The sequence below is a fragment of the Haemaphysalis longicornis genome, unplaced genomic scaffold (genome assembly GCF_048455015.1).
Source record: "Haemaphysalis longicornis isolate Haplotype H1 unplaced genomic scaffold, Haemaphysalis longicornis Haplotype H1 scaffold_10, whole genome shotgun sequence".
In the NCBI taxonomy this organism is placed as follows: Eukaryota; Metazoa; Arthropoda; class Arachnida; order Ixodida; family Ixodidae; genus Haemaphysalis; species Haemaphysalis longicornis.
Window position 1 is genome coordinate 131405101 of NW_027526204.1, and position 27845 is coordinate 131432945.

General features: G+C 46.9%; 1 protein-coding gene and 1 non-coding gene across 3 annotated transcripts in view; one reads left to right on the forward strand and one right to left on the reverse strand.

Moving 5' to 3' along the window:
* The window catches only part of LOC144159342 (uncharacterized), a 269326-nt gene that overhangs the window by 108010 nt on the left and 133471 nt on the right, over nucleotides 1-27845 (reverse strand). For both annotated transcript variants that reach the window (XM_077690756.1, XM_077690757.1), the window contains exon 2: nucleotides 25538-25981. In XM_077690756.1, coding sequence (XP_077546882.1) covers nucleotides 25538-25981 — 444 coding nt within the window. The remainder of the gene's footprint in view (nucleotides 1-25537; nucleotides 25982-27845) is intronic.
* Trnat-ggu (transfer RNA threonine (anticodon GGU)) lies at nucleotides 2089-2161 on the forward strand. The gene has a single exon. It is a non-coding gene; the product is annotated as a tRNA-Thr (tRNA).

A 27845-nucleotide genomic window follows, 5' to 3' on the forward strand; every position in this document is an offset into this window, starting at 1 on the left:
ATGCTTAGCGAGGGCCTCTGTTCTGGCAGTCTTGGTGCCAAAGGGAGCTTAAGAGGGTTCAACGCTGGTCGACCACTCTCGACATGTCGTAGACACTCGAGTCACGGCCCGGGGGTTAAAAAGAAGGTCCCCTTCACCCCGAGTAGTCCGAGTGGCGCTGGCTACCACCCCCAAGTGCAGGAAACAAAAACTACTTAACATAAATACCCGAGAAAGTGCTGGGGAAACAGCCCCGCCGGTAGCGTAGTGGTTATCGCACCAGATCGGTATTCTGGAGGTCGTGGGTTCGGATCCCACCCGGCGGGCATTTTTTCACCACTTTCTTTTCGACTCAAAAAATTCTTCAGCTCTTTCTATGACCCACCACAACTTCCCCTTTGCTTTCCGAGGTTTTCTTGACTGCCAACCCTTATTTTCTGTCTTATTTCACGGAGCCCCTCATTTCCCAATTTCTGATTCGCTACATGCTTAGCGAGGGCCTCTGTTCTGGCAGTCTTGGTGCCAAAGGGAGCTTAAGAGGGTTCAACGCTGGTCGACCACTCTCGACATGTCGTAGACACTCGAGTCACGGCCCGGGGGTTAAAAAGAAGGTCCCCTTCACCCCGAGTAGTCCGAGTGGCGCTGGCTACCACCCCCAAGTGCAGGAAACAAAAACTACTTAACATAAATACCCGAGAAAGTGCTGGGGAAACAGCCCCGCCGGTAGCGTAGTGGTTATCGCACCAGATCGGTATTCTGGAGGTCGTGGGTTCGGATCCCACCCGGCGGGCATTTTTTCACCACTTTCTTTTCGACTCAAAAAATTCTTCATCTCTTTCTATGACCCACCACAACTTCCCCTTTGCTTTCCGAGGTTTTCTTGACTGCCAACCCTTATTTTCTGTCTTATTTCACGGAGCCCCTCATTTCCCATTTTCTGATTCGCTACATGCTTAGCGAGGGCCTCTGTTCTGGCAGTCTTGGTGCCAAAGGGAGCTTAAGAGGGTTCAACGCTGGTCGACCACTCTCGACATGTCGTAGACACTCGAGTCACGGCCCGGGGGTTAAAAAGAAGGTCCCCTTCACCCCGAGTAGTCCGAGTGGCGCTGGCTACCACCCCCAAGTGCAGGAAACAAAAACTACTTAACATAAATACCCGAGAAAGTGCTGGGGAAACAGCCCCGCCGGTAGCGTAGTGGTTATCGCACCAGATCTGTATTCTGGAGGTCGTGGGTTCGGATCCCACCCGGCGGGCATTTTTTCACCACTTTCTTTTCGACTCAAAAAATTCTTCATCTCTTTCTATGACCCACCACAACTTCCCCTTTGCTTTCCGAGGTTTTCTTGACTGCCAACCCTTATTTTCTGTCTTATTTCACGGAGCCCCTCATTTCCCATTTTCTGATTCGCTACATGCTTAGCGAGGGCCTCTGTTCTGGCAGTCTTGGTGCCAAAGGGAGCTTAAGAGGGTTCAACGCTGGTCGACCACTCTCGACATGTCGTAGACACTCGAGTCACGGCCCGGGGGTTAAAAAGAAGGTCCCCTTCACCCCGAGTAGTCCGAGTGGCGCTGGCTACCACCCCCAAGTGCAGGAAACAAAAACTACTTAACATAAATACCCGAGAAAGTGCTGGGGAAACAGCCCCGCCGGTAGCGTAGTGGTTATCGCACCAGATCGGTATTCTGGAGGTCGTGGGTTCGGATCCCACCCGGCGGGCATTTTTTCACCACTTTCTTTTCGACTCAAAAAATTCTTCATCTCTTTCTATGACCCACCACAACTTCCCCTTTGCTTTCCGAGGTTTTCTTGACTGCCAACCCTTATTTTCTGTCTTATTTCACGGAGCCCCTCATTTCCCATTTTCTGATTCGCTACATGCTTAGCGAGGGCCTCTGTTCTGGCAGTCTTGGTGCCAAAGGGAGCTTAAGAGGGTTCAACGCTGGTCGACCACTCTCGACATGTCGTAGACACTCGAGTCACGGGCCGGGGGTTAAAAAGAAGGTCCCCTTCACCCCGAGTAGTCCGAGTGGCGCTGGCTACCACCCCCAAGTGCAGGAAACAAAAACTACTTAACATAAATACCCGAGAAAGTGCTGGGGAAACAGCCCCGCCGGTAGCGTAGTGGTTATCGCACCAGACCGGTATTCTGGAGGTCGTGGGTTCGGATCCCACCCGGCGGGCATTTTTTCACCACTTTCTTTTCGACTCAAAAAATTCGTCATCTCTTTCTATGACCCACCACAACTTCCCCTTTGCTTTCCGAGGTTTTCTTGACTGCCAACCCTTATTATCTGTCATATATATATATATATATATATATATATATATATATATATATATATATATATACCTGTTTTGACACAGATTTTGTAGCACTTTATGTGCAATGATTATGTCCTGTTCGCCTGTTATACATTTGTAGGCAACGTTTGGGGCGTTTTTTTTTTCAATTTTCTGTATGTATTTTGTTTTTCTTGGCCCCAACATCGATTGAGTAATTGCGTCACCAGCAAGGGTGGTAGGCTGCTGGAGTGCGAATACTTTTGCCACAAATCCCTCCTTACCCAGAACACCCCCGTCTTGTCCTGATAGTTGTCAACTTCAAAGTTAATAATCTTGGCTCTAGAATCGGCCACCACACGTTCCGCATATATTAATTCTTTGTAACGTTACTTTGAAAGATATCTCTCCCATAGCAAATGTGGCCGCGCTTCTAAGGGGCCTACTACCATAAAAGAGGATTTCGCCTTTCGCAGTAAGGCACTTGCCACGCGGAAGATATTGGGTGCACGTCTTTATGAAGTCGTAAGCAGAGGAATCTGTGGTGCGCTTGATTCAATTTCCTGAGAAACATGGCTTGCTCGTGTTTGGGACTGCGCGGTTGTGGGGTATTGGGACGCACTGGGCGAAAAATATGCGCTCACATCCAGGATATTTGAATTCGGCTCGGTGAGATCTGTTGAATGTGTTAAAAGGCGCTGGGCCGAGTCCGCCCCCAAAAAAGGTAGTGCGGGGAAGAAATATTTAAACCGTATTCCTATATCAGGAGTGCGCGCTGATGGTGACTGGTTTCGTGTTTATGAGAAAATAAACAGCTTGACACAGGCGACTTCCCAACAAAAGTTCCCCACAAAAAAGGGTTTTCGAATGCGTTTCTGTTTTATTTCCCCCTATGTTTTCTTTACACATCCCTTGTTACTTCTCATCTAAAAATGCTCACGCAGGAAGTATTAGTGAAGAACGTGCCAAGAAAAAAAATGAATGAAAAAAAAAATGAAATTTGGGGTTTACACAGCGAAACGACATCTTGGCTACGAGACGCGCCGTAGTGGAGGGATACGAAATGATTTTGCCGCCTAGGGACGGTTTCTAACGTGGGCCGAAATCCCGACCAGGGAGCGTTTTCTGTTTTCGAATCGACGAGAACAATGGCCCTCCGGCTGAACCGCAGAACGCCTTAGCCACTGGGCCACTGCCGAAGGTAATGGGAAATAAGACAAACGTGGGGAACGCTCTGACATTTAACGAGGATAGTCTTTCGTGGACTACTTCAACAGTAAATGTTTGTTTGTCTGCATCTCTGTATGTCTATCCGACATTAAGCCACCAGGCCAACAGGTAAAAGAATTCTTGATAAACCAATATATTATGCACAAACCTTTCAGGACTTGGAAATGTAGTTGCATACTTTATGCTTGTAGACAGTGTTCAACAACAAAAAAAGTGTTAGGAAGGCATACTTCAGGCGGAAATAAATAGATAACTGATACCAGTCGGGCTATTTTAAATAAATATAGAAGTGGGCTTGCTTTAAAAACACTGTTTTAATAAAAAATACAGAAAGACAGAAATACAAAATGATACATATTTATTAGTCCACCAAAATTACGCCAAATCCATAAAACAAGCAATGAAATAAATCCAAGACTTTCGATACTCATCGCAATCTGCGCTTTAGAGTCTGTGGTAGGCGATTTAAATTCCTAGAGTGACACGTCGCGTTATGGAAACCTCCGTATTTTCTCGCCTTTCAGAAATGTTTCTTGTTTGGGGAGGTAGGGGGAGTAAAGGGCCCTGTAAGACCAAAAAATTAGTAGCATGGCTTGGGTCCCAAGGATTTTGGAATTACATTATCGACATTGACATTCTTTCTTTTTTTCGGGGGGGGGGGGGGGTGGATAACAATAAATAAAATCCGGTATATTACCCTTACTTCTTGGATGGAATCACTTATCTTGCTGATACAGTAAAAGAAATGCCTTTACGAGCCCAATATTCAATAACTTATATGCGCTTTCGAAACTAAGACGGGAACAGAAAAGGATACAGACAGGACGTGCTCTAGCACCTGTTCCGTCCATAGTCATCTCGTCCGCTTCCATCTCAGCTTGGCGCTGAAAAATTAAAGTAAAAAAAACAGCTTGCCCAACTTTTAGCTCTAACCAATTTTAAGAGCGACTAAACCCACTGGTATTAGTTCTATCGGCTGTGTGGGATTCTTTAACCACTGAGGACGAGAGAGGATTTCAGACAAGGGAGAGAGAGACCGAGCGGTCGAAATGTTTAATGGCGACTTAAAAGAAGACGTAGCGCGAGCGCACGCCGATCTTGCAATGACTACAGGCGTCGATGATGTCGACGTCGTCGGTGCAACGCTGATGATGATAGATTGTGCATCTTCCCCGGCCACGGATGCCAGGTGTTAGCCGGCTTCAAGCAAATATAAGCGCTGCACCGGTCTTTTCGTCACTAGTCCACTTGGGAGCTGTAGTGTGCAAGCGCGAACTTTGTTGTCACGACCTGGGTGAAGTTGCTCGATGCGGGCGAGAGTCCAAAACAAGCTTAGTTTGTCGTTTTATTTGACTAGCACAACTGTTCCCGGCTGTAGCTTCTCAGTTGAAGGTTGACGTCTCTGGCCTTGAGAGCGCAGTTCGTGGAGGTATTCTTTCCTCCAACGCGTCCGAAATTCCTCTAGAGGGTCTTCTCTTTTCCGCCACATCCGTCGGAGGTTTGTGGACGTCGATCCATGGGTCAGGTCCTCTGCATAAAAAGACGGGGGCAATGCTGTCAAACTTCTGCCTACGAAGAAGGAAGCAGGTGTTAGAGGGCTAGGTTCCGCTACGTCGTTGTATGCAAACGTCAGCGGGCGAAAGTTCATGATGGCCTCAAATTCCGTGAGAACTGTTGATAGCTCCACAACATTCACTTGCTGTCAACCCAGCATCTTCTTTAGCGTGTTCTTCACGGAGCGGACGATCCTTTCATAAAATCCACCCCACCAAGGAGCCCTTTCGACAATGAACTTTCAGGAAATTGCGGAAGCGGAAAAATAGGCTCGCACGTCCGGGTGTTGCAGCGTCGTCCAAAGGTCGGCGAGCTCCCTTCAGGTTCTTTTGAATGCACGCGCGTTGTCACTGTAGATGGTCTTGCACAATCCACGTCGTGAGACAAAGCGACACATCGCGCATATGAAACTCTCTGCAGTCATATTTTCCACCAACTCGAGATGATGGGCTCCAGTTGAAGCGCATGAGAAAAGAGCGATGTAGCAACGGTTTTTCTGGGATGTATCTCTTGTGTACAGTGGTCCCGCGAAGTCTACACACAGAGGAGAAAGGGAGACGTTGCTGTTACGTGGTCTTGGGGAAGTGGCGCTTCATCTTGAGCAAATGGTCTTGAGTGGAAACGTTTGCAAATTACGCAGGTGTTCAGGAGATTTTTTATCAATTGACGTCCTCGAACAATCCAGTAACCTTCACGAAGCTGGACAAGTGAGTCGCGAAGTCCGGCGTGTCCAAGCTTTGCGTGTGCGTCGAGAACAAGAAGCTTTGCGTAATGAGACTGGTTGGGTATCAAAATAGGGTGTATCGAGTCGCAATTCTCGAACCTGGCCTGTAGCCTCCCTACAACCCGAAGACGATTGTTCTCATCAAGAAACAAATGAGCGGTCTCCAGCGATGAGGTCGTAGGCAAGGGGAGGTTTTCTTTTACGCACTGTATTTCTTTTTTGAAGAAGCAGGCCTGTGTGTGTCGGATACAGTAGCTCTGGGTGTTCTCAATTTCGCCGGCAGTCAATGTTCCGGAAAATTTCTCTTGGTTGCGAAGATTGTTGGCGTATCTGAGTACCCACGCCATCACCCTGTGAAGGCGGAGAAGGGAGCTGAAGTGAGTGAAATCCGTTCCTTCCGAAGTGGGTACTGTAAGCGTCTGTGACAACGGGTTTTTCTCCGCCTCAGCATAGCAAGGCTGTACATTAGGTGTCTCCGGTTCGGTGGGCCAGATGGATGAGTAAGGTAGCCAAGAAGGTCCTTGCAACCATGACGTCCACTGCAGAAGTTCCTGGGCTGTACTTCCTTGTGTCAGGAGGTCGGCGCGATTCTCGCTACCTGGGCAGAATCGCCAGTGATCGAGTGCGGTAATACTCCATATCCCGTGGACTCTGTTCTTCACGTAAGTCTTCCACGTATCGGCTTCTTTGCGTATCCAGCACAACGTGATGGAGGAATCGGACCACAGATGCGTCTTGACGATGTTCAGGTCGGTATTGTCCTTGATGTATTTACTCACTCGTGCAGAAATAGAAGACGACGTTTGTTCCAGTTTGGCTAACGTGACAGCCTTCAGGGGTGCGACTCCACTCTTGGCTAATAACAGGCGCGTCGTCCTGTTTCCCGCTGTATTTTGGATACAGACGTAAGCAACGACACCGCACGCTTGGGGACTAGCACCGGTGAAAACGTGCAAAATTGTCGTCGTTATGCGTCCCTGTAGTTTTTCACTTAAGAACCTCGGAACGGAAAGTTCGCTTAGAGCCTGGAGTCCCTCGCACTATTCCAACCACTTGTGCAATAAGTCATCGGGAAGTTCGTTGTCCCAGTCAAGGTTCTGCTTCCACAAATCCTGTAGGAGTATCTTCGCAGTAACCACGAAAGGACTCAGAAAAAGAAGTGGGTCGTAGACCTTTGCAATGGAGTGGAGAACAAGTCGTTTTTTTACGGTACTCCGGGTTGAGGTCTTCGGTAGAGACTCTAGTTTGAAGCCAAAAGTATTAGCCATTATATTCCCTCGCAATCCAAGTACCTTCGAATTCTATGTAGAGGAAACCGAAACTGCTTGGCTGTCAGCCACGAAATCCGAAAAGGCAGAAGCCACTTCCCGGTCGTTGGTAATCCACTTCCTTATGTTCATCGATGCACGATTGCAGATCTTCCTTGTTTGTTGATACATTTCGATTGCTTCCTGCGCTGAGTTAGCGCCAATAATCAGATCGTTCATGTGCATTGACTTTATCAAACGCTTCACTGTGGTCGGATGTTCTTCTTGGAGGGATCGCAAATGGTGTCGTAAAGTTGCCATCAGCAGGAATGGGCTGGAAGTTGCTCCGAATCGCACCCTTCACATTCTCCCCACTTCTTGAAGAGGCAGTGGTTGACCTAACTGTGGGCATGTTTCAAACCAGAGGAAGCGTAGAGCATCTCGGTCTTGTTCACGCAGACTGATCTGAAGGAATGCCTTTTCCACGTCTGCTGTTATGCCAACCTTGTATTCTCTAAATCTAAGCAGCAGGGCAACGATGTCTGAATTTAGGTTTTGTCCAACCTCCAGGTTGTCGTTGAGCGATTTAACTCCGCTGGCGTGGGATGACGCATCAAACACGATTCGAACTTTCGCCGTCTGTCTGTCCTCTGGAATTACGGCCCCTGTGTGGGAGGTAGTAGATGTACAGTCCATCTGTTGGTTCCGGTCAGGCAGCTCGTTCAGCAGTGCCGTCTAAAATGTACTGACGAATCGTGTCGTCATATGCTTGCAGAGATGAAGCACTGACAGGCAGCTTCTTTAGCAACTGGTGAAGCCTCTTTTCAGCCAGCGCGAAGTTGTCAGGAAGGTCTACGTCTGACTTCCAGAGTAAGCTCACTTCGTACCGCCCTCCTTTAAGTCGAATGCTGTTCTGGAAATCGCTTGCGATATAGGTGAAGCTTGTTCTGCTATACCGATGCTCTCTAGCTCTCAGAACTGTCTCAAAGCGGCTGTAATTCCCGACGCATTTGCTTTGAGAACAACGATGTTGGAGCAGTGGAATACCTCAGCGGGTGACTGTGTCGGTCTTTGTAGCGTTCAGCCCAGCCGCGTTTCGATGGCTCTCATCCTGTGGCGTACTTTCAATTCTTTTCTCGTCACAATTTCCCAGTAAAACCCCGACCCTATAAGTAGGCTGATTGCATCTTTAGCATTACTTTCATTTGAGATGCTTTTAGTGTCAATGCCTCCACTTCGAAGTTCCCTTAGGATCTCTTCGTTTGGGTTGGATTAGGCTGATTGCAGATGGACTCGATCTCAAGCGCTTCTATGGGAATCGTAGTCTGCTTCGATGAACAATGAAGAAAGACGCGAACCCTTCTTAACGTCTCTCGCGTTTCCTTTCCTCCGAACACTACTAGCGTTAGTGTTTCTTCCTCAAGAAGTTCGCAGCTTAGTTTCCTAGACACGTCGCTTCGGATAAAACTTCGCTGACTGCCTCCATCGAGCAACATTCTGTAGCTTTCTTCGTTGTCTCTTCCCGAAAACTTTGCTCTCAGTGTTTGGAGTAGTACCTCTTGTCCTCGTTGTCGGGATAGTGGCTCGGTCGCTCTCTACCTTGTCCGCTCTCTCGTCCTCAGTGGTAAAAGAATCCCACAATCTGGTGCCGGAAACCCGGAATATAACGACTGCGACAGGCAGGGCCTGACCAACCTCAAGGACAGGGCCTGCTTGACTTTCCGCGAACCAGCCACTGAGGACCCGAGATGACCTCCCTGGAGCGCATGCTGAGGCGCCGAGCCACTATGCGAGCCAAGCTCAAAGGCGTCTTAAAGGAAATCGAAGACGACCTACGTGATGGACGCTTGACCACACCGATGGGTTTTGCTATTTCTCTCGAAAGAATCGAATTCATGTTCAAGATGATATAAAAGCTGGATGAGGACATCTACCGTGAATTCCCACAGGAACTTGACGCGGAAGAACCTCCGACATGACAATGTTCAGCGGCAGCGTCGAGCGTCGTCAAGATCATGGCAGAGCTTCGTTACCGCTCCCAAAACCACCTGACCGGTGAGTCTTACCTTCAAATTCATCGACTAGAGCCAACACTACTGAGAGTGTACCTATACGGACGAAATTACCGAAAATAGAGCTAACGAAGTTTGACGGCCATCGGAGCCACTTTGAGAGCTCTATTCATTTGAATACTGAGTTTAAGGACACAGACAAATTCCACTACCTGACGAACCTACTAACAGGAACGGCGGCTTCTGCTATATATGGATTAACGATCACGGATGCCTGCTACGCTGACGCTGTAGAAACTCTTAAAAAGTTATTTGGAGAAAGTGAAGTCATCGTACAAGATCACTTGCACGCTTTGATTAACCTGAAACCTGTCCCGTCATCGTCAGACGTCGCAGAGTTACGCAAGGAGGAGGAGAAAAGCGAAAGGAAAGGCCGAGAGGTTATCCAGGCTTAGAGCCCGGATTGCTACTCGGCACTGGGGAAGGGGTGTTCAGGGGATAAAAGAGATGGCAGGCGAAAAAGGGGGGATAGGAGCGGGGTCGCGCACACACTTTAGTCCCTTCGTGGGCACTAGAGCCTCTCAGCTAAACCTGTGTCCTTCATAAAACGCAGAAGGGCTTTTGTTGCCTTCTGCGAAGTCGATTGTAGGGATCTTTGTCCTAGAATAGTCTCTAGCTTGAACTGTTGATTGTCCAATCTTCTGAGCTCGGCTGCCAAAACGCGTCTTTTCGATTAATACTCGGGGCAACAACAAAGCACATGGTCGATTGTCTCTTCAACCTCGCAGGCGTCGCAGTGAGCACTACTGGCCATCCCGATGAGGAAGGAGTAGGCTTTCGTGAAGGCCACTCCCAACCACAGCCTACAAAGTAAAGTAGACTGTGATCGAGTCAGCCCACACGGAAGACGACGCTGGAGTAGAGGGTCCTGGTTGTGGAGGCGCGGGTGCACAACGTCCGGTGTATTCCATTGAGTAATGGAGGTCCTCCGCGCGAACTGACGAAGCAGCCTAGCCTGTCCGGGCAGCTGCATCAGCCGAGACATTGCCATTACAGGTGCACTGTAGATGCATGAAAGCGCTGGGGACGCATCCCCTGACGTACTGCTCCATCCTCCACGACATCGTGCTTCAGTCGCTGCCTCGAGATATCGTTCTGCGTTATCACCAGCGAACGAAGATAAAACGGGATGCGGCCGATTCGGGTACCACAGAACCTTCGTCGCAGCCAGCTGACAAGCACGAAAAGAAGTTTGAAGACCTAATGACCTTTTTCGGCCAAGGGCTCGAATGTCTCGTAGTAGTAATGCCTGCATTGTCAAAGGGATCGGACCCCCCGACAGCCGCGAAATAGCATGATTTTCGTCGCACATCAAACGCCCATCACTTACCATCCGCGGCTGCTCTACATGGAGGAACTAATAACGTGAAGAAATGTTTGTTCTGTTCGGCTCCACACGATGCAGCTTCTCGCTCATCGAAGGAAATCAGCATTGACTAAAAGAGAGCCGTACTAACAATATCTGGCCGTTGTTTCCGATGTCTAACTCCAGGACATGTCTTGAGACAGTGCAAGAACACAGTCGTTTGCGGACACTGTTCAAGACGACACGTTTCGTCGATGTGCAATCCTGATGTTCTAAATCGACTGAACGGTCACGTGACAACCGCATCTGTTCACCTACTATCCCGGGTTTCGGCACCATATTGTGGGATTCTTTAACCACTGAGGACGAGAGAGGCCTTCAGACAAGGGAGAGAGCGACCGAGTGGTCGGAATGTTTAATGGCGACTTAAAAGAAGACGTAGCGCCACCGCACGCCGATCGTGCAATGACGACAAGCGTCGATGATGGTGATGTCGTTGATGCAACGCTGATGATGATAGATTATACAGGCTGTATCCAAGAATAAAAGCCTGAGAGCCCACCCTTGACTACAGAATGATATGTAGTCAGATACGCCGAAAATAAGAAACCACAAAAAAGTGGAGCATTTAAAATTTCTTGGCATGAAATTCTCCACTGCCGAAATGAAGGCTACCTAAAGGTTCCTGGTGTCCCTTTGATAAAGACTTCGTTGAGCTCGAAGTAAAGAGTCATGCCGTTGCAATGTAAATGCAGCCAAATTGTCACCCCACCACCACCACCACCAACACCATCATCACCATTACCATCATCATCAAAGGCCGCTCTCATAGATATACAATTACCTCGGGCCTGTTCTAACTGTGACCAATTTATGCCCGCAAACGTCTCATCTCATATGCCCACTTAATTTTCCACCCCCTCCCCCCCTGCGAAGCTTGCCTTCTTTAGGGATCCACTCTGATACCCTTAGTGACCAACGGTTATCTTGCCTTCCCATGTTATGCCAATTTCTTTTTATTTCTACAAATATGCCCTTAACACGTGTTTTTTCCCTGACTCACTCCGCGGTCTTCTTGTCCCTCAACGTTACACCTACCATCTTCCGTTCCTGCTCACTGAGTCGTCCTCAAATTAAGTTCAACCCTTTTAGTGAGCTTCCAAGTAGGTGAGTACCGGTAAGGTGCAGACATTATATACCTTCCTCTTCAGTGACAATGGTAGGCAGCCATTCATTATCGGAGAACGCCAAAATGCATGGCGATCCCAAGATTCCTTTTATTTGTGAGAGCATCAGTGAGTGCACGCCCGCCCACACTTTTTCGGCCCAGTTTCAGCTTCACTTTGCCTGTTTCCTCTTTCGTCCTGCCCTCGTATCCAGTCCATTATATCTCGCTTTACATAAGCGGAAGAGATGGCGCAGCCATATAATGACAGGAGAGCACATCACGTTATCGATCACAGAACCTTGTCACGTTTCTATGTAACCGCATGTCGATGTTCCCTTCGTACCCCCTTTGTTGATTCAGACTCCCTTACTGCTCTAGTCGAGTCGGTAACAGGGCGAATCAACAGGCGGTGCCCCCGCAAAGTGCGCGCTTCGAAATGCATGTTCATCGCCAGTGGCGACCCCTGTGTCCCCGCAAACAGTGTGCTCGGCTATAGAAAGAACTGAACGAAAGCAAACACACGTGGATGCGTAGGTATAGCCGGATGTTTCGGAGATCGATGTCGAATCGATGCTTATCTTTGTTGTCAGTTTAAACAAGCTACTCCTGTGTGACCCCACTCGAATCATGCATTTTGTACCCATCCGCGTTACACTGCACAGGCATTGGATCGAGCGGTTCAGACGAGGTTATCTGGGGCAGTGGCGTAGCCAGGGACAGGGTTTCGATGTCTGAACATTCCCCGAAATTTTCAGAGTGCTGCATGCACCCCCCCCCCCCCCGCCCCCATTCTTTCCGGCTTTTTTAACACGACAGTGTTTTATTCTCGGATACACGAAGATTTCGCTGACGTCATATCCGTCCCGGAAGTGACGCCAGTTCAACAAAGCAAGCTGCCTGCAAGGGTGCACCCCTGAACACAGGGTACTGTTGCGGAAAAGCAACCTTTAGTACAAAGAGTACGTTATACTTCTGGTTGTTCGTTTCCGGTTTTGATATTTTAACACGAAAGTGTTTTATGCTGCAAAACCCCAAGATTTCCTTGACGTCATATACGTCCCGAAAATGACGCCAGTAAACCTTTGCCGAAGCGACCCGCCAGCAGGACTTCGCTTGCCAAGCATACCCACAAGATAGCCGCCGACAGCCGCCGAATCATGCTCAGCTGTATTCACTGATTCCTATGACAGAAGAATCAACCACAGTTTTTTTACAGCAAGACTGTATTCCGGGCCCCCAATGGCTTCAGCTCCGTGGGCAAAAACCGCTTTGAAAAAAAAAACGCGGAGGCAAAAACTCCTACGTTTATCCGGCATACAGCATGCAGCTCAGCACTTGGTTCAATAAAGAAAACCCCAAAACAAGCAGAAAAACCGCAAGATGGATGATAAGGCGCCTCTGAACAATGCGAAGCACGCTCAGCGGTACACGCATCAAGCGGTACACGCATCAAGCGTGTACCGCTAAAGATTACGGTTGCAAAGATACTCCGGAAATGGCAGCGTCAGCTGCATACGAAACAGTGGGTGACGTGATTTCGAAGCGGAAAAGCGTTGGCGAAGTCTTGTTGTGAAGTCAAATACGATATGGATGATAAGGCGGTTGTTAATAATAGCAAGCATACATTGATTGATAGTGACATCTGCTTGTAGCAGGCGATTTCACTTGTGTCTGGTACACTATTTTTAGGTGCACGAGGCAGGGGCGCAAGCCAAGTCGCAGGCCGTTCACGTGCATGGGAAATTCAATCGACGTCGCAATGGGTAATCGTTCCGGGTGTCGTTTACAGCATCGCTGTCCAACCCCCTTCACAAAGTGGATTGGAGATAATTATCTTCGTCAATGCTATTGTCACAACGCATCGGCATATTAAAACACACAAACAAGAAAATGAAGCAGAGTTCGTTTATTAAACCGAAAAAAATGACTGGATATTGTTTTGGTGCAGGTTCTCTTTAATTTTATTTTTTACCGGCGGCGTATTATGCCTCCCCGAAAAATATTTCTTGCTACACCTCTGATCTAACGGGTTGTGTTTTCATTGAAAAATTGAAGAGGACAGGGAGGCTTGCGCCTTGGATTTTTATGAAAACAACAATAGAATTTTGTGTCATTGTATCCAATCTCGAAGGTCACGCGATTTTTTGTTTTGAGCTGACGCCTACTTTGGTGTACCGAGGGCATTCTGTGGCGTGTTTCTTGATTGAAAAAACAAGAATAAAAACACACCTGGCTGAGCTTTCAGAGAGCCTGCAACACTTTTTTCAACCTTTTTCTAAATCTTAAATGCCTCCAGAGTGTACCCAACAAACTTATCCAGTACATAGAATGGGGGGTCACAAACTACCTCAGCCAGAAATCACTCATCTATGCTCAACTTAGAAACTTGCTCAAAAAATTTTTCTCTCTTCCCAGTCTTGGCGTTTTTCGACTGGTAGAATTACGGCAATACAGTGGTGTAGCTGCTGCAATTGACCGGCTTCATTTCAGTCGCACCAATAAGCGCATACGGTATCCACTTTAAAAAAATCGTCACAAAGGCAAAGCAGATAGGGAAGGGGAATCTGCTGCAACGAGCAAATCACGCAGTGCCGCTCCGTGCTGGCGATAACTGTAGCTTTTACAGCGCTTCTGGATGCCAGGGAAAGAGTGAAAGCGGTTATCTAAAGTGTTGCAGAAAAAAAATTAGGCTGCGTTTCATGCCAGGTTTAGGGGTTACAGCAGTTACAGCGCCAGTGGGTGCACAATGCTTTGTCTGTTCATGGCTGTGGTTGTGACAGGCTACCTAACTGAAAATATTCATATTTTTGTAACATGCATTAGGGTAGTTAAACAACTAAAGCGAAATTACGTTGCTCCGATAACACATATTAAACAAGCACTAGTGCTTCAATGTGCTTTTTTCCCAATTTTCTATGAAACTTACCCTCAGACAAATTCAAAGGCGTTCGTAAACCTATATCAGACGGGCCCAAAGGAGCCGTTTCGTAACACGTAAGTGATAGCTTCGTTCTGCTCTGGGTTAACTTTTAATGCCCCCTTTGTCGGGGTTTTAGTTGGCTAAATTCAGCGCCACGCGCCCAACTGAGGATTACGATCAGGCTAGAATGCGTATTTAAAAATGCAAAGCGCGCAATTTACAATTCTTTTGTTAAATTGCTCCCAACAGCGGAAGCTTATCACACTACCTTTCTGCAGATTGATTAACGTTCCAGTTAATGTTTTTTGCCTTCTGAACCAAGTGTTTAAGTACGTTTAACTCGGACTATCTACATACAATTATGAAAACGAAAGTCCTGCTGGCAAGTTTTATTGTTACCCTGTGTTGTCTCTCCTGTTATCCGCTTCACGTTTTACCATTTGCACCCAAGCTTAGTAAGTGGATTGATTGATTGTGGGGTTTAACACGCCGACGCTTCACAGGCGATGAAGCGCGCCGTAGTGGAGGGCTCTTGATTAATTTTAACTAGCTGGGGATCTTTAACGTGCGCCGAAACCTCGAACGCAGGGGCGTTTTGGGTGCAGAGCACTTCATGGGCTCGCCTTGTCGTCTTAGCTCGCTAATGGTCGATGTGACTGCCGGAATGAGGCGGCGCAGCGAGATAACGGACTTAAGGGGGGGGGGGGTAAAGATAATTTATTATAACCCACATGTCAAGGCGCAGCGACTAGTGATAACAGCGCTGCCCTAAGTACAGAAAATAATCCAATCAGTTTTCATGTAACGTGGTCATTCTACACACTGCGCGAAAATGTTTGGCGTGGGCAACAAGCTACTGCAAATTAAGTCACATAAAGTCCACCAGCGTGCAAAGAAAGAGTTCATAAACTATACTGAACTCAATACGGCACTAGGGAAACGCTCAGGATGTTGCTCCTGACCCCTATAAAGCGCGTAGACCAACGCAAAAGGAAGGCTTCTGTACCGGCGTCAGGGAGTCACGCCGAGGCTTCGAAAACCATGCGGTTTAAATAGTCATAACCTTTCCAACCTCGTTAACCACTGGCGCTTGTCATACATCTCCCCGTTATTTAGCGCAAAGAAAATTGCAGGTAAAGTTTAGGCAAAATCTGGGTATATAACGGGCAGCCCCGCGTTCATTTAGTTAGGAGCGATCCTTGGGTTGTTTTTTACTATAGTAAGCGAAAAAACCGGCCGCGCAAGAAAGGAATGGCGCGTTCGAAATGACGCAAGACAGATTCAGCATACGAAATTAAAGCAAGCACAAAAAGAACAGAACTCCCGCAGGCACAGTCTCAGGCAGGGGGCGCGCGAGCACTGATAAAGGCGGGAAATTTGATATGCATTGGCTGACAGCAGTGAGCGGATAACGGCGCTGCAGCCCATTATGGCGAATCGCTGCTCTGCATTTCCGACAGCTTTCACATTGAGTGGAACGCCGTTAATTTTTTGCTTTCCGCCTACATCAGAAAAGCGGCCGCCGCGGCCGGGAATCGAACCCGCGTCCTCGTGCAAAGTTTAGCAGGCGCGTAATAATCGCACCCGCCCATAACACCGTGACTCTTGCGTTAATGATCTCAGTCTTAGATAGCGTATCATTCAGCTATGAATGCGCGTATTCGCAACGAAGACACCGCGCGGGCTCCCTAACTATTCATCTGTTCTTAGTTGTTTAGCACGCGGTTATTGCACAAACACTAAAACTTGTCGGGATCATTTTACACAGGCTTTGACATTTCCCCGCGAAAGAGAACAAGGACAAAAGCCACAAGTGTGACAAGGAGTGTCAAGAATTACGGAGGAAGCGTTGCAGGGCATGTTACCGAAAAAAAATTTGGGTGTCTTCAATGGCACCTGCAAGTATTTTCTTTTTAAAGTTCCGGCTGATGATCTTAATTCTATTAGTGATTGAAAACATTGGTTCATTAAATTTATTGACTGAAAATATTTGGCTGATAAACCATTTTATCCGACGTTTGCCAATTTATTTATATTAGCTTGCGATTTACGTGTAGTGTATTTATTGAGGAGCCCGATCTGGGTGAGAAATCAAGTTTTTAGTGAGCATAATCTGCGCTAAACATACACCGCATTGCATTTCCGGAATAATGTAGATTTAGAGAAAGATTCACCTGTAATTGTTACAATAGCGCAAATGGACATAACTTATCGGACGAAATTTTGAAAAGCTAAATAAAAAAAGAAAAATATCAAATAATTACCGAAAATGGCGAACCGCGTAACGCCCTGCATTTCCGAAATAACAAAGATTTCGGGAAAGTTTCCCCTGTAATCGTTATACTAGCGTAATTGGATATAATTGATCGAACAAAATTTTGAAGAACTAAAGAATAAGAAAGACTTAAAATAATTACGGAAAATGGCAGACTGTGTAATGCCCTCCATTTCCAAAATAAGGAAGATTTCGCGAAAATTTAATCTATAATCGTTGGGAGATAATTGGTTGGACAGGATCTAGAACCCCCCCCCCCCCCAAAAAAAAAAAAAAAAAAAAAAAAAACTTGACTGGAAAAAACTCACACTCAGGACAGGCGGGATAGAATGGTACGCATTTGTAGAGCATTCTCTGGATTTTTGCAGATTTTTTTATAAGAAGCTTTCTCCATGACTTCGATATTATGGAGCTGATTTGACCGTCAGTATAGAAGATGGTAAAGTGATTGAAGGGACCGAGGGGAAAGGAGGGAGAGGGGGTTCGAAGAGGGGTGGAAGAGGAGGGAAGAAAGGAGAGGGGATTGAGAGAATCCAATTCATAAACATAAATCTACCACACACGACCGTTTAGAAACGCGATTTTCACAAAACATGGATTTTTGTGGGAACCTACGCTACACGATGCCGTTGCGCTGGCAAGAAGCGTAAGGGTCGTGCTGCCGTACAGAAATGAACGTACCATACGTTAAAAGAGCCATGAAGACAAAATACAAGTTGGGTTTATTAGAAAGACTGCTTAGTCCCGATAACAATGATACCAATATCATCGCAATCTTCGAACAAATAACGGAGATATTAAAGAAAACGTGAGAAGCAGTCGCGACACCCTAGCCAATTTCCCGCAACTTTTCTATGACGTCACGGAACCTTGTTTGTGCGATTGGCGGCCGCCTAACTGACCGGTCACGACGACACATGACTGGACGTCTGTAATGGGGCCTCTAGTTGCATTTGACCGCATCACTTGAATGCTAACGTGCAGTTAACGCACTGAAAATTACGTTTTATTGTTGGCCCGTATGACGTCATTCTTGCTCATAACACGTCACTGCGGCGCAAAATTTGAAAGTTTTTAAATACTTTTTGCTTTTTTTTGTTAAAACATCTTTTGGGGCTGTAATGGAGCTGAGTGAGATACGGAATCCTAGTTCTTTCAAACTACAGCAAGTTATATTTTCTCTTCATGCCTCCTTTAACGAAGAGACGGCCAAACTGTGCGAGTACAGGACGCCTTTGTGGAGCAGCGTCAGAGGTTAGCGAGTAACACCGAGCGGCCTGAGCGGCTCCGTACTATACGCGGCGGCGGGCCATTACTTAGAGAAGCCCTTGCCTATTGATCCGTTCGTATACCACGTGTAGCGTCTGCGACAGGCTCTGGCTCTCTTCAGGCGTCTAAAAGACGTTTAAAGGGAAACAGAGCCTGTCGCGCACGCCACGTGAAGCCGCAACGCAGGTTCCCTAGGCAGGTAGAGGGTTTAAACTTCATCAATAGAATTTTACATTACAGGACTACACGCTTTCTGTAGTTAGCTACATAAGTAAGTTGACGATGGCCTACCATATGATCACACGAAAACGCGTTTGAACAGTGCCTTTCGGAAAACTGTGTACCTAAGGCGTACAATCAAGGACGAATGAAAATCGGAGACAAAAATATGAGCATGAACACACAAAAACGAAGAATATCGTTCGGCGAGATCGAAAAACGTCGTGATTGTGGTATATTTAGAAAGTCACATTGATAAACTATGTTACTGCAATGAAGCACAATTTCGCTTGGCTGGAAAGAAATTGCGCTATTAGTGGGTTCCGGCTCATAGGTGCGCGTCCGCATTTCATTTGGTCGTGACTGTAGAGCAAATGAACACTTAAAAGTGCCAGCCGGAACCCATCGCAAAATGGGAGTGCAACTGAGAAGCCCCGGGCAGTCAGACGAAGTAGCTGGGGTTGTCTAGATGAGGGACAGGAATGCAGATTGAAGTAAAACCAAAACCAAAAACAAAAATACAAGTCGTCCGTAATGGAAAGTATTTATGTCGCATTAACATAACGACACTCTGAAGTACTGATCTTACTAGGCAAACTAGCAACTGCTGTCCTTGCGTGAACATGTAATCCGGATGTTATGCGACGACGCTACGTCTACGCAATTTTTGAAGCGGTGTGTTTGTGGCCTACGAAATACTAAAGATCACTGAGATATCACGCCAAATTACCAATGTTTACGGCCTTGTTGAAGAAGCTGAACTCTTCGGCATCCTCGGAGCTTTACAACACCTACAAAATTGTGTTTCTATCTGCCGTCTCGAAAATACCGTATTTTTACCGACTCACATGTTGCACTTCGGGAACTAAACCATCCCTTCTCATTAAATTCAACGGCCACTACAATACTTCGAACTGTTCAAGAGTTACGCTGCGAAAATGTTCAAATCCGCATGGTCTGGACCCCGGCTCACACCTTAGGGACCACAGGTAACCATATGGCACACAATGCTGCCCGGGGGTGTATCTTCAACCCTCCCATGGCTACCTCTTCGGTCCCACCACATAACGACCCTGCTCCTCCACAACCGGATGCATCCCTTCCTATTAATTTGGCCCCAGCAATACCGACAGTACAAGGTGATGAGTACGAAACGGCTGTTTGATGCATCACCACCAGGATTCATTTCTACTCTCAATTGCCCGAATAGGCAAGGAGAAATCTTTGCTAATAAGGTCTACGCGAACTCTGCCTATACTCCGGATATCATCCGTAGATGGACTCATCCACATAGGGACTCTCCCTCAAAATGTCCATTTTGTGAATCACACACTGACTCTAACCTTTTTCATTTAATATGAATATGCCCTCACTTTGTTCGCTTCTCGCCTCCCATGCCCTCCCAAGGGATGTGCAAGAACACTTACTAAGAGTTCGGAGTGACACTACCCTACTTGAAGGAATTGTGCGGTTTTCACTACACAGTGGTCTCTATAAGGTTGTCTGATACGTGAACGACGATCCCTTCTTCAATGTGCCCTTTGGAAGAACTTTTGTCCAGTTTGTGCACATTCACAGTAGTGCCCTTCAGTGTGCTTTTTTTCTCTTACAAACCCAATAGTCTACGTGAACGCCGGTCCCTTGTTCAGTGCACCCTCTGGAAGATCTGCAACTTGTTGCCCAGTTTCTGCCGATTCACTGTACTGCCCTTCAATGTGTTTTTTTTTACTCAAGAGCACTACACAAGAACTGAATACTATCACCTTTCGATAATATGTAAGCCCTCTCCCCACCCCCACCCCTTATTCCCTTTTCCCCGCCAGGGCTTCTTGCCTCTTTCTCATTAAAGCCTATCAATATCTTTAGCACCAGCCGAAATCTCGGGAACGAATTTTTCAAGTTTCGTTTTCCTCAGAAATAACAGACCCGTGCAAGGAAGTAAGCTTGATACGTCATGTAAAACCATATCCGACCTTAACCATTACACCAGTGTGGTGGGTAGGGGCTGCTTTTTAACGTGCACCGAAATGTTCTGCGGTCGCAATATCCTATTTATTTTAAATTTCATTAGAAAACCGGCGGAAGAGAGCAGAATCGGCAAGCTCAACATTCTTCAGCGATAGGCCTCAGTCATCTAGCCAACTCAGCGGGCTTGGAGTGTCCTTGTTTAGCCTCGACGAGTACCCGCTGAGCGCCTTTGCGTAGGAACACTTGACAAGGTTATGTCTATTTTCTTACCATACACTCTGTTTGGCCTGGTATGTATTTTGTATAGAGCTAGGTCAGACGCTGCCGCGGTATATTCGCAACAATCTTGACATCAAAGAGCCCTAATTCGAACCTTTCGTGAAGATGGGGTGATGTTGGCTGATGAGCTGCCTAATTGGATGGGAGGCTTTAATAAGAGCAGTGGCGGAGGAAAACCTCCGGAAATTGCGGAGACCACTTTTCAAAGCTTTGCTGTTTTCTGGGAGTTTAGATCTCTGCACTGCACCGCGCGAAGAAAACGAAACATTGGTTACTTCGCAGATTATTCGATCGTACTATGCATTTGGCTATTATTTCTTTTTAATGGTTTATTTGATTACTAATAATTCCGCTATTACTGATCGAGATTTTATTGCATGATACAAATATTTTAGTTTTTGTTTCTTACTGCTGATAAACTAGCACAGGTGTACGTGAAGTTTCTGAGCATTTATTAAGTCCATGTCTGTATAGTAACATCATGTAATTTATTTTTTACCTAATAAACTGAAACTCAAACAATAACAGGGCGACATATTCAAAGGAAGCTTCATATTAGTGTCCAGACGGTTCCACAGCTTTTCTCTAAAAAGTTGTAATGTCTGCTTGTTACACTTAGTGTCCATTTCAGCCGCAATTTTTTGTATGATCACATTGAAAAAATTTTGAAAAGAACATTTTAAACACGCCGCGGTTATGAGTCATTTGTTGTCATTAATTTTGTACATATTTGAACAATTAACAGTTTGCAAGTCCACGGTCACTAAATATATTTAATGTTGGAAATGGTATAGAACGTTTTCTACCCACTGCGTTTCGACACCATTCGAATGGCCAATAAACAGGAACAGTAAATGTGTTCTGTAGGTACAACCCAAAGCACAAATGCAGTAATCAATTTGAATGGATGACAGGGGACAAAATGCGAAGGTTACAATGAATCTCAGTTTGAAAAAAATGAAAATGAACTCATCTTGACCGTAAATGAAGTCCATATGAAGCCCTCCCAATTACGCATTGCAGATTTCGGGGAGATTTTTAATGACTATCGGCGACTACAGCAATAAATTTGGTGCGGTCTGCGTCAGGGTGAAGCCGTTGCAGTCTGTAGCTCTTGTAACATTTTCGCCGCAGATGTTGTAGCATCTGAACATCTATCCTAGGAATTTTGCGGAAGAAAGTTTTTTTTTAGCGTGATCGAGAAAAAGATGTGTTCTAATGAATTCTCATCGTAGTAGCACGCGCTAGATACTTGCAGAAATGTCATTTCTGGCAAATTACCACCGTGTCGCTGTGCTTATGGCAGCCCTGATGAGGTCTTTGGATGGTCAGAGAACATTTTATGGCGGTAATTTGCGTGCCGCTCACGGGGCCTTCCTTTTTATTTAGATTGTCACCCTTTTGGCAACTTATTTGAGATCATCTTTCGGGACCGCGTTATGCTGAACTTTAATGCCATCGAAAATGAACGTCGAATGATTTAGGCCCTCGACGACCTCACCGACGTTGACGGACTAACATTAAGATGCAAAAAATTCACTGTTACAGTCGTGATGCAACTCGACGACACGGGCATCAAACCCGTGAAATTTTATTTTTACGTTCAGAACTTTGGGCGGGGTTTTGTGGCGGGTGGCAACATAAAGGAAAACCGTGCACGAGTGAGTAAAAAATAAATTGCCTTCTCTTATCCTCGTCATCACCAAACGATGGCTGTGGGGGCCCCACCACCGCTGTCTTCTGGACTTCCTCCGGGAAACGGGTGTGAACTTGTACCTGTAGGACCTTATGCCAAAGGGCATACTATCGCGATTTTAAAAAAAAAGAGTTCATCCCATGCAACGTCGTCACCCATTATTGCCGTCAAAATCCCAGTAGGGGGTCCCTCTGCCCCAGACTACCCTCGGCGCTGGCCTAAGCTTTGCGTGACAACAAAGCATGAAATGGAAATCTAACAAAACAAAAATACGCAGTCACAGTTGATGAGAAAGATCTGTTAGGGAGGCAGGAATAAAAGATCCGCTTTCTCGTGCCGAGCAAAAAATGACAGCTCTTTACGTTTGACTTCTGGGTTAGTGACCCCTTGTTCGAGTGGTGAATCTCAGTTGAAAGCACGCACGGCGACTTTGTAATCACTTAAATCAAGGTGTGACAGGTCGGCGATGAGGGTGGCCCAGCAGTGAGCAAATCACGGCACCCGTTAGCGGTTTGCTCATAAGCTTCATCCGTGTAACAACTCTAGTAACAACTCATGGGTAGCCAGAATGGTGTTAACATGACAAAAGTAATGATTACCTACTAAAATCAAAACCGACGTCTGCGTGGTCCCGCCATGCATTAGCGTCCGCAATCTCACGGCACTCATCAAATCCCACCGAGCTTATCCTCGTGGAATGACGTCCCATTTATAATGACGCTGCACTTAACGTTCGAGGGGTGCACTGCTGAGCTTGAATGTGCAGTTTCAGTCACTTAAAGACAAACGTTCGCTGTTTGCAGCGTGGGCACAAATTAGAGACTAGTTCGTGGAGGGCCACACGAGACCTGTGGCGTAAATACAAGGTGATTAGAGGGCCCTAAAGCACGTGTTTAAAGAGGCACCTCGTTCCGTTTCTCATGAATAATGACACTGAATACCTCCATCCGAGCACTCGATCTAGACGTTCTCAGTGACAGCTTACGGTACTTTTTCTGGCACTATACAACGTGTCATTGGGCTGTACTTACAGAATGCTTTGCCAGCCGAGTTGTCTGAAAGTTTATACGAAAAGAGAGAGCAGTAGGACGCGACAAGAAAGAAGACCTAGACAGCACAACCACCCTCTAGTATCCAGCTTATTCGAAAAAGAACTACAAAGAAACGTCTTTGTGTAACCTATCAGGCTCGGTTTCAAATTTGAAAGCTACCAAGGTAAGTCCCATTTGAACTGCAGCACATCAATTTCATACAGGTAATGGGAGCAACGAAATCAACACAGTCCTAAATTTCAACATAATCAGTCGAAGAGTTGAAAAGTTAACATTATTCTATAGTGTCCACCATGCAGGCGTATGCTGTTCGTTTTATTCAAAGAGTGGACATTTGCGCGAGTGTACGCGAGCGCAAGAGACGAATACGCAAGACAGGAAACCGACAGCGCTGTCCTGTTGGTTTTCTTCCTCGGTTCCTTGTTTCTTATCTCGCGATGCCTCTTCAAGACGCTTGCTTTAGCATTCCTCCACTTTTAAATCTAGTTTGGTCTAGTTCGAAGTTGGCGTCTTATTTACACGCTTCATAGAATAACAAGAAGCTTCGATTCCTTTTTTGCGAACACACTAACGTTACATGCACCGCCATGGAAGGGTTCCCTGCCTTGTAAACAAATAATCCGCAGCCCTACTGAACAAAACGAGGAAACTTTTTGTGCCACTTTGTTTGGATAACCTCCAATTCTACTTCCGAGTTCCGATGATTTGGATCCCGGTGTTTTCTCAGAGCGAACCCCTGTGCCAATCCTTTTCTATCATGTTTTTTTCGGGCTTTAGATTGCATAGACATACGGCATTAGAGCAGCCTCGTGTGTTTGTGGGCAAAAGTTTCCCCCGTGTTATTATCATTTCTCCCTTGCAAAAAGCAGGATTCAGCCTCTATATTTTTTCTCGAAATATGATCTGCTTCCTTCAGGCCCACTCGGTCGTCCCTTTGATCTTTGTATCCTTCGGAGCGAGCGGCTTAGTAGAGCTACCTTGCGCCCGCACGTTTTATTGCATCTTGTTTTTCTCATCGTAAGGCTACCTGAAGCTTTTCCTTTCGATACACAGGATGTTCCGCCTGATGCACCTCATTCATCCAAACGCAACGCCCCGTTTTGTTCGTTCCTTGACTGGGTCATTTTTTTTTATTTCTCCACCTTTGTCCACCGAAAAATCTTAGCTCGAGCGTATTATCTGAATTTAACAGACGCGTATCTTCTAGAGGTCATCCCTCGAGTTCTAGACTTCTGTTCTCAACTCAGCATGCAGTTTTGCTCTTTAAACCTACCAATAAACCGACAGAAGCGGAGTGGCTGCCTTCGCTGCTTCATCTGAATTGTGTGCGCACTAATTCTCAAAGATTGTATGAGTTGGCTTTTCGCATGGTTGTATCACGGAGTAGCGGATTGGCTGAAGAACCTTCCCGATGCATTCGTGCACCAACTCATTGAACAGGCATCCGCTAAAGTAGTTTCTGCCGTCGTGTGCAGGGTTGCGACCGGACAACAGGGGAGGTAAGGTACGGCCGTGAAATACAAGTCTTTAGGGACACACTGCTTACTTGAAGACAACCGGCATCTTTTCGGGACATACGAAAATTGCGGAAGCAATTTGGGTTCTCCCGAAGATGCGGGGGGGGGGGAGGGGGGGGGGGGGCCGCGCGCTGAGTGAGCCAGATATTGTCCGGCTAACGTTTCTTCGGGTTTCTCGGACTCTCAGCCGGTGTGTTCTAAGCCCAGGCCCTTCGCAGTACGCCGCTGGCTGGGAAGGCTCACAGTGTGCAGCGTTTTCATATTGCGGCTTTTTATTTTCATATAAACCTCACTCCCCGAAAAACCTATTTAACGCATTTTATTGGTGTGCGTTTTGGTTTTAGCTGCAGCCGGTAACACTATTAAACCATAATCAATGCTTGTGTATGCATGACTAAGCTTTTACAGCGGAAGTGCGATACGGTAGTTTCCAGGAGATCGATGCATACGTAGACCGAGCGCGTAGAACAGAAAACCTCGAAGCGTCGATACAGCAAACGATAGCTACTGCGCGCACTCCCCTCACCACTTGTGTGTCGTGGCGCGCGCACCTCACAACTGCAACGTACGTTCTCTGCTTACTGCCATTGTGTCGTACGTAGACGGCGTATAGCCACGTCTACGTATAAAAAAAAGCAAAAAAAAAATTAACTCCTTATAAAAGTGGAAATAGCCAATGCGTGTCTCTTTGTCCGGCGACGTTATGCTTTGCACAGCTCTGCTGGCCATCCACCCTCACAGAGTGGAACGGTATTGCTTTTTTTTTACAACAGCACTCACCGGCGACGAAGAGTTCAATGCGTGCCTCAGTGATGATTGTTCCGGAAGTGACGTTCTCGCCGCGGTACGTGACATCACAGAAGTAACTTCCGCCGTCCGCTCGCTCAAGCCTGTTGAGGAGAAGAGCAGGCGGGTCGCTGAGGAGCGAGAAGAAGGCCCTGCCCGTCCAGGACGGTTGCTTCCAGTGGCTTCCATCCACAAGACTACCAGGCAACCCCACCGCGGCAGACGTCGGGGAGGGGGCTGTTAGGGCGTACACCTTTGACGCTGCCCGACTTCTGTTGCGCTGTTCGGGGGACCCATCGTTGTCAAGGGTCCCTCCGACGGGAACGTGGAACCAGACGGCGGCCATGGCTTCCCGCTGCGCCATCTTGATTGGACAGGGAAGCGACGTCTGCTCGCCCTCGAGAACTGTCAGATGCCGCACCGTTCGGGAGAAGCCGTCTGCGATCGGGGAAGATAGAAAAAACATGATGCTCAGAGAGACCAGGTTCGATGGCGGTAATTTTTGTCAGTACTAATCGGATGCGAGGGCGAAAGAAGTGTTTACGTGGGTTTTCGTTGAGTGGCTCAGCTGCGCACCCTTTGCCGCTTAGCGCACGAAAATCCATAGAGGGGTGGTGGCTCTAATGAAATTAACGAGCGCGAGTCCTTAAAGGTCAATGACTGCGCTGAAACAGCTCAATGCTTGCTTCCAGTATACAGGGTTATCAAAATTAAGTCGACATTTTTTTTTAAAATTAGGCGCTTAGATTTACGTTAAGACCGCCTCTACAGTGAGGTTACGCGTCCAGGGGGATACATAAGTAGGGGGTAATTATTGATATTGGGGGCTTAATTAACTAAATTGAATAATTAACGTTTTAGTGGCTGCAGTAAGCAGGCATCTATGTATTGAAAAGTTAAACGCAACGCGTTTCTACGCAGTTTCATTTGGGACACTTCTTCTAGCGCATTCGTACTCCCAGATATCGAACTGCGTAGTTTAATTGCTGTTCGCATGATTACGCATGCTAGGCAGCGAAGATTGACGCGAAGCCCCTAGCTTTTAAGTGCGAATGCACTTTATAAGCCACCCCAAACCATCCACCGCCGGCGGCGGCGGCGGCGTCCGCAGTCCTCCTCTCTCTATATATAAAAAAACAGCATCCGGCGCCAGGTTTCGATCCGAGGACTTTGCGGCCGCAGCGCGACGCTTTACCGACTAAGCCACGGACGCGACGCTGACATCAGTGTTAGTAACGCGCTTTATATCTTTAACGCATTCAAACTACGTCGTCAGCGGCGTGCGTTGGGGACTCAGCGGCGTTATAGCGGCTTGATAACTGCGTGGTGTACACGTGATACTACAAACCCGATGGAAGAGATGGAAGAGAAGGCGGCGAGGCGGTGGGCTGCGGGGGCCGAGCGCAAGCGCCGCAAGCGGGCCGACAACCGTGCATTCGCACTTTCGCATTCTCCCCCTCGGGGAAATGCGGGGGAATTTTTGTTCTGTGTTTCGATAGCGGTTCCGAGTATTGCAGATTGCGATAACGCCAGCCAAGAATGAAAGGGTGCCAGTTATCAGTTTTCCTATGCCTCCACCCCATTGTCAAAATAAACACCGCACACAGCAGGCATGTCACAAAAGGGAGGAGCTTCGCGCTTGTCTTCGCTGTGTAGCATGCGTAATCATGCGAACGGCAGTTGAACTTTGGAGTTCGATATCTCGGAGTACGGATGCGCGAGAAGAATTGTGCCAAATCAAACTGCGTAGAAACGCGATCGCGTCCAACTTTTCAATACAAACATGCCTAATTATTGGAGCCCCTGAACAGTTAATTAAGACACCGACATCAATAGTCATCACCTAGTTTTGTGTCCCCCTGGGGGCATAACCTCACTGTAGAGGTGGTCTCCACGTAAATATAAGCGCCTTATTAAAAAAAAAAAGGACCTGTAGACTTAATTTTGATCACCTTTTACGTAAATCTTAGCGGCATTCAGCCCAAAAGACGTCAAGGGCAATTGAAACGCGAACATTAAAATATGAACCAAAATGCACAAATAGCCCGATTTCTTCCCATGAATCAAAATGGCGCGCGGCTTAGTTACAAAAAAAAAAGTTGGGGAATCTGGTTGTCCAAATATACCAATAGCACGCCATTGTTGGATCTCAGTGAACGGTATTTTCCAATTTTGCGTGTTCTGGTTCACATCTTTGTGTTCGCATTTTATTTGCCCATGACTGTACATGATTTCCAAGCAACGCCACTATTTCGCACTCAATTTCAAAAACAATAAGTCACTTAAACGGCACTGCCCCATT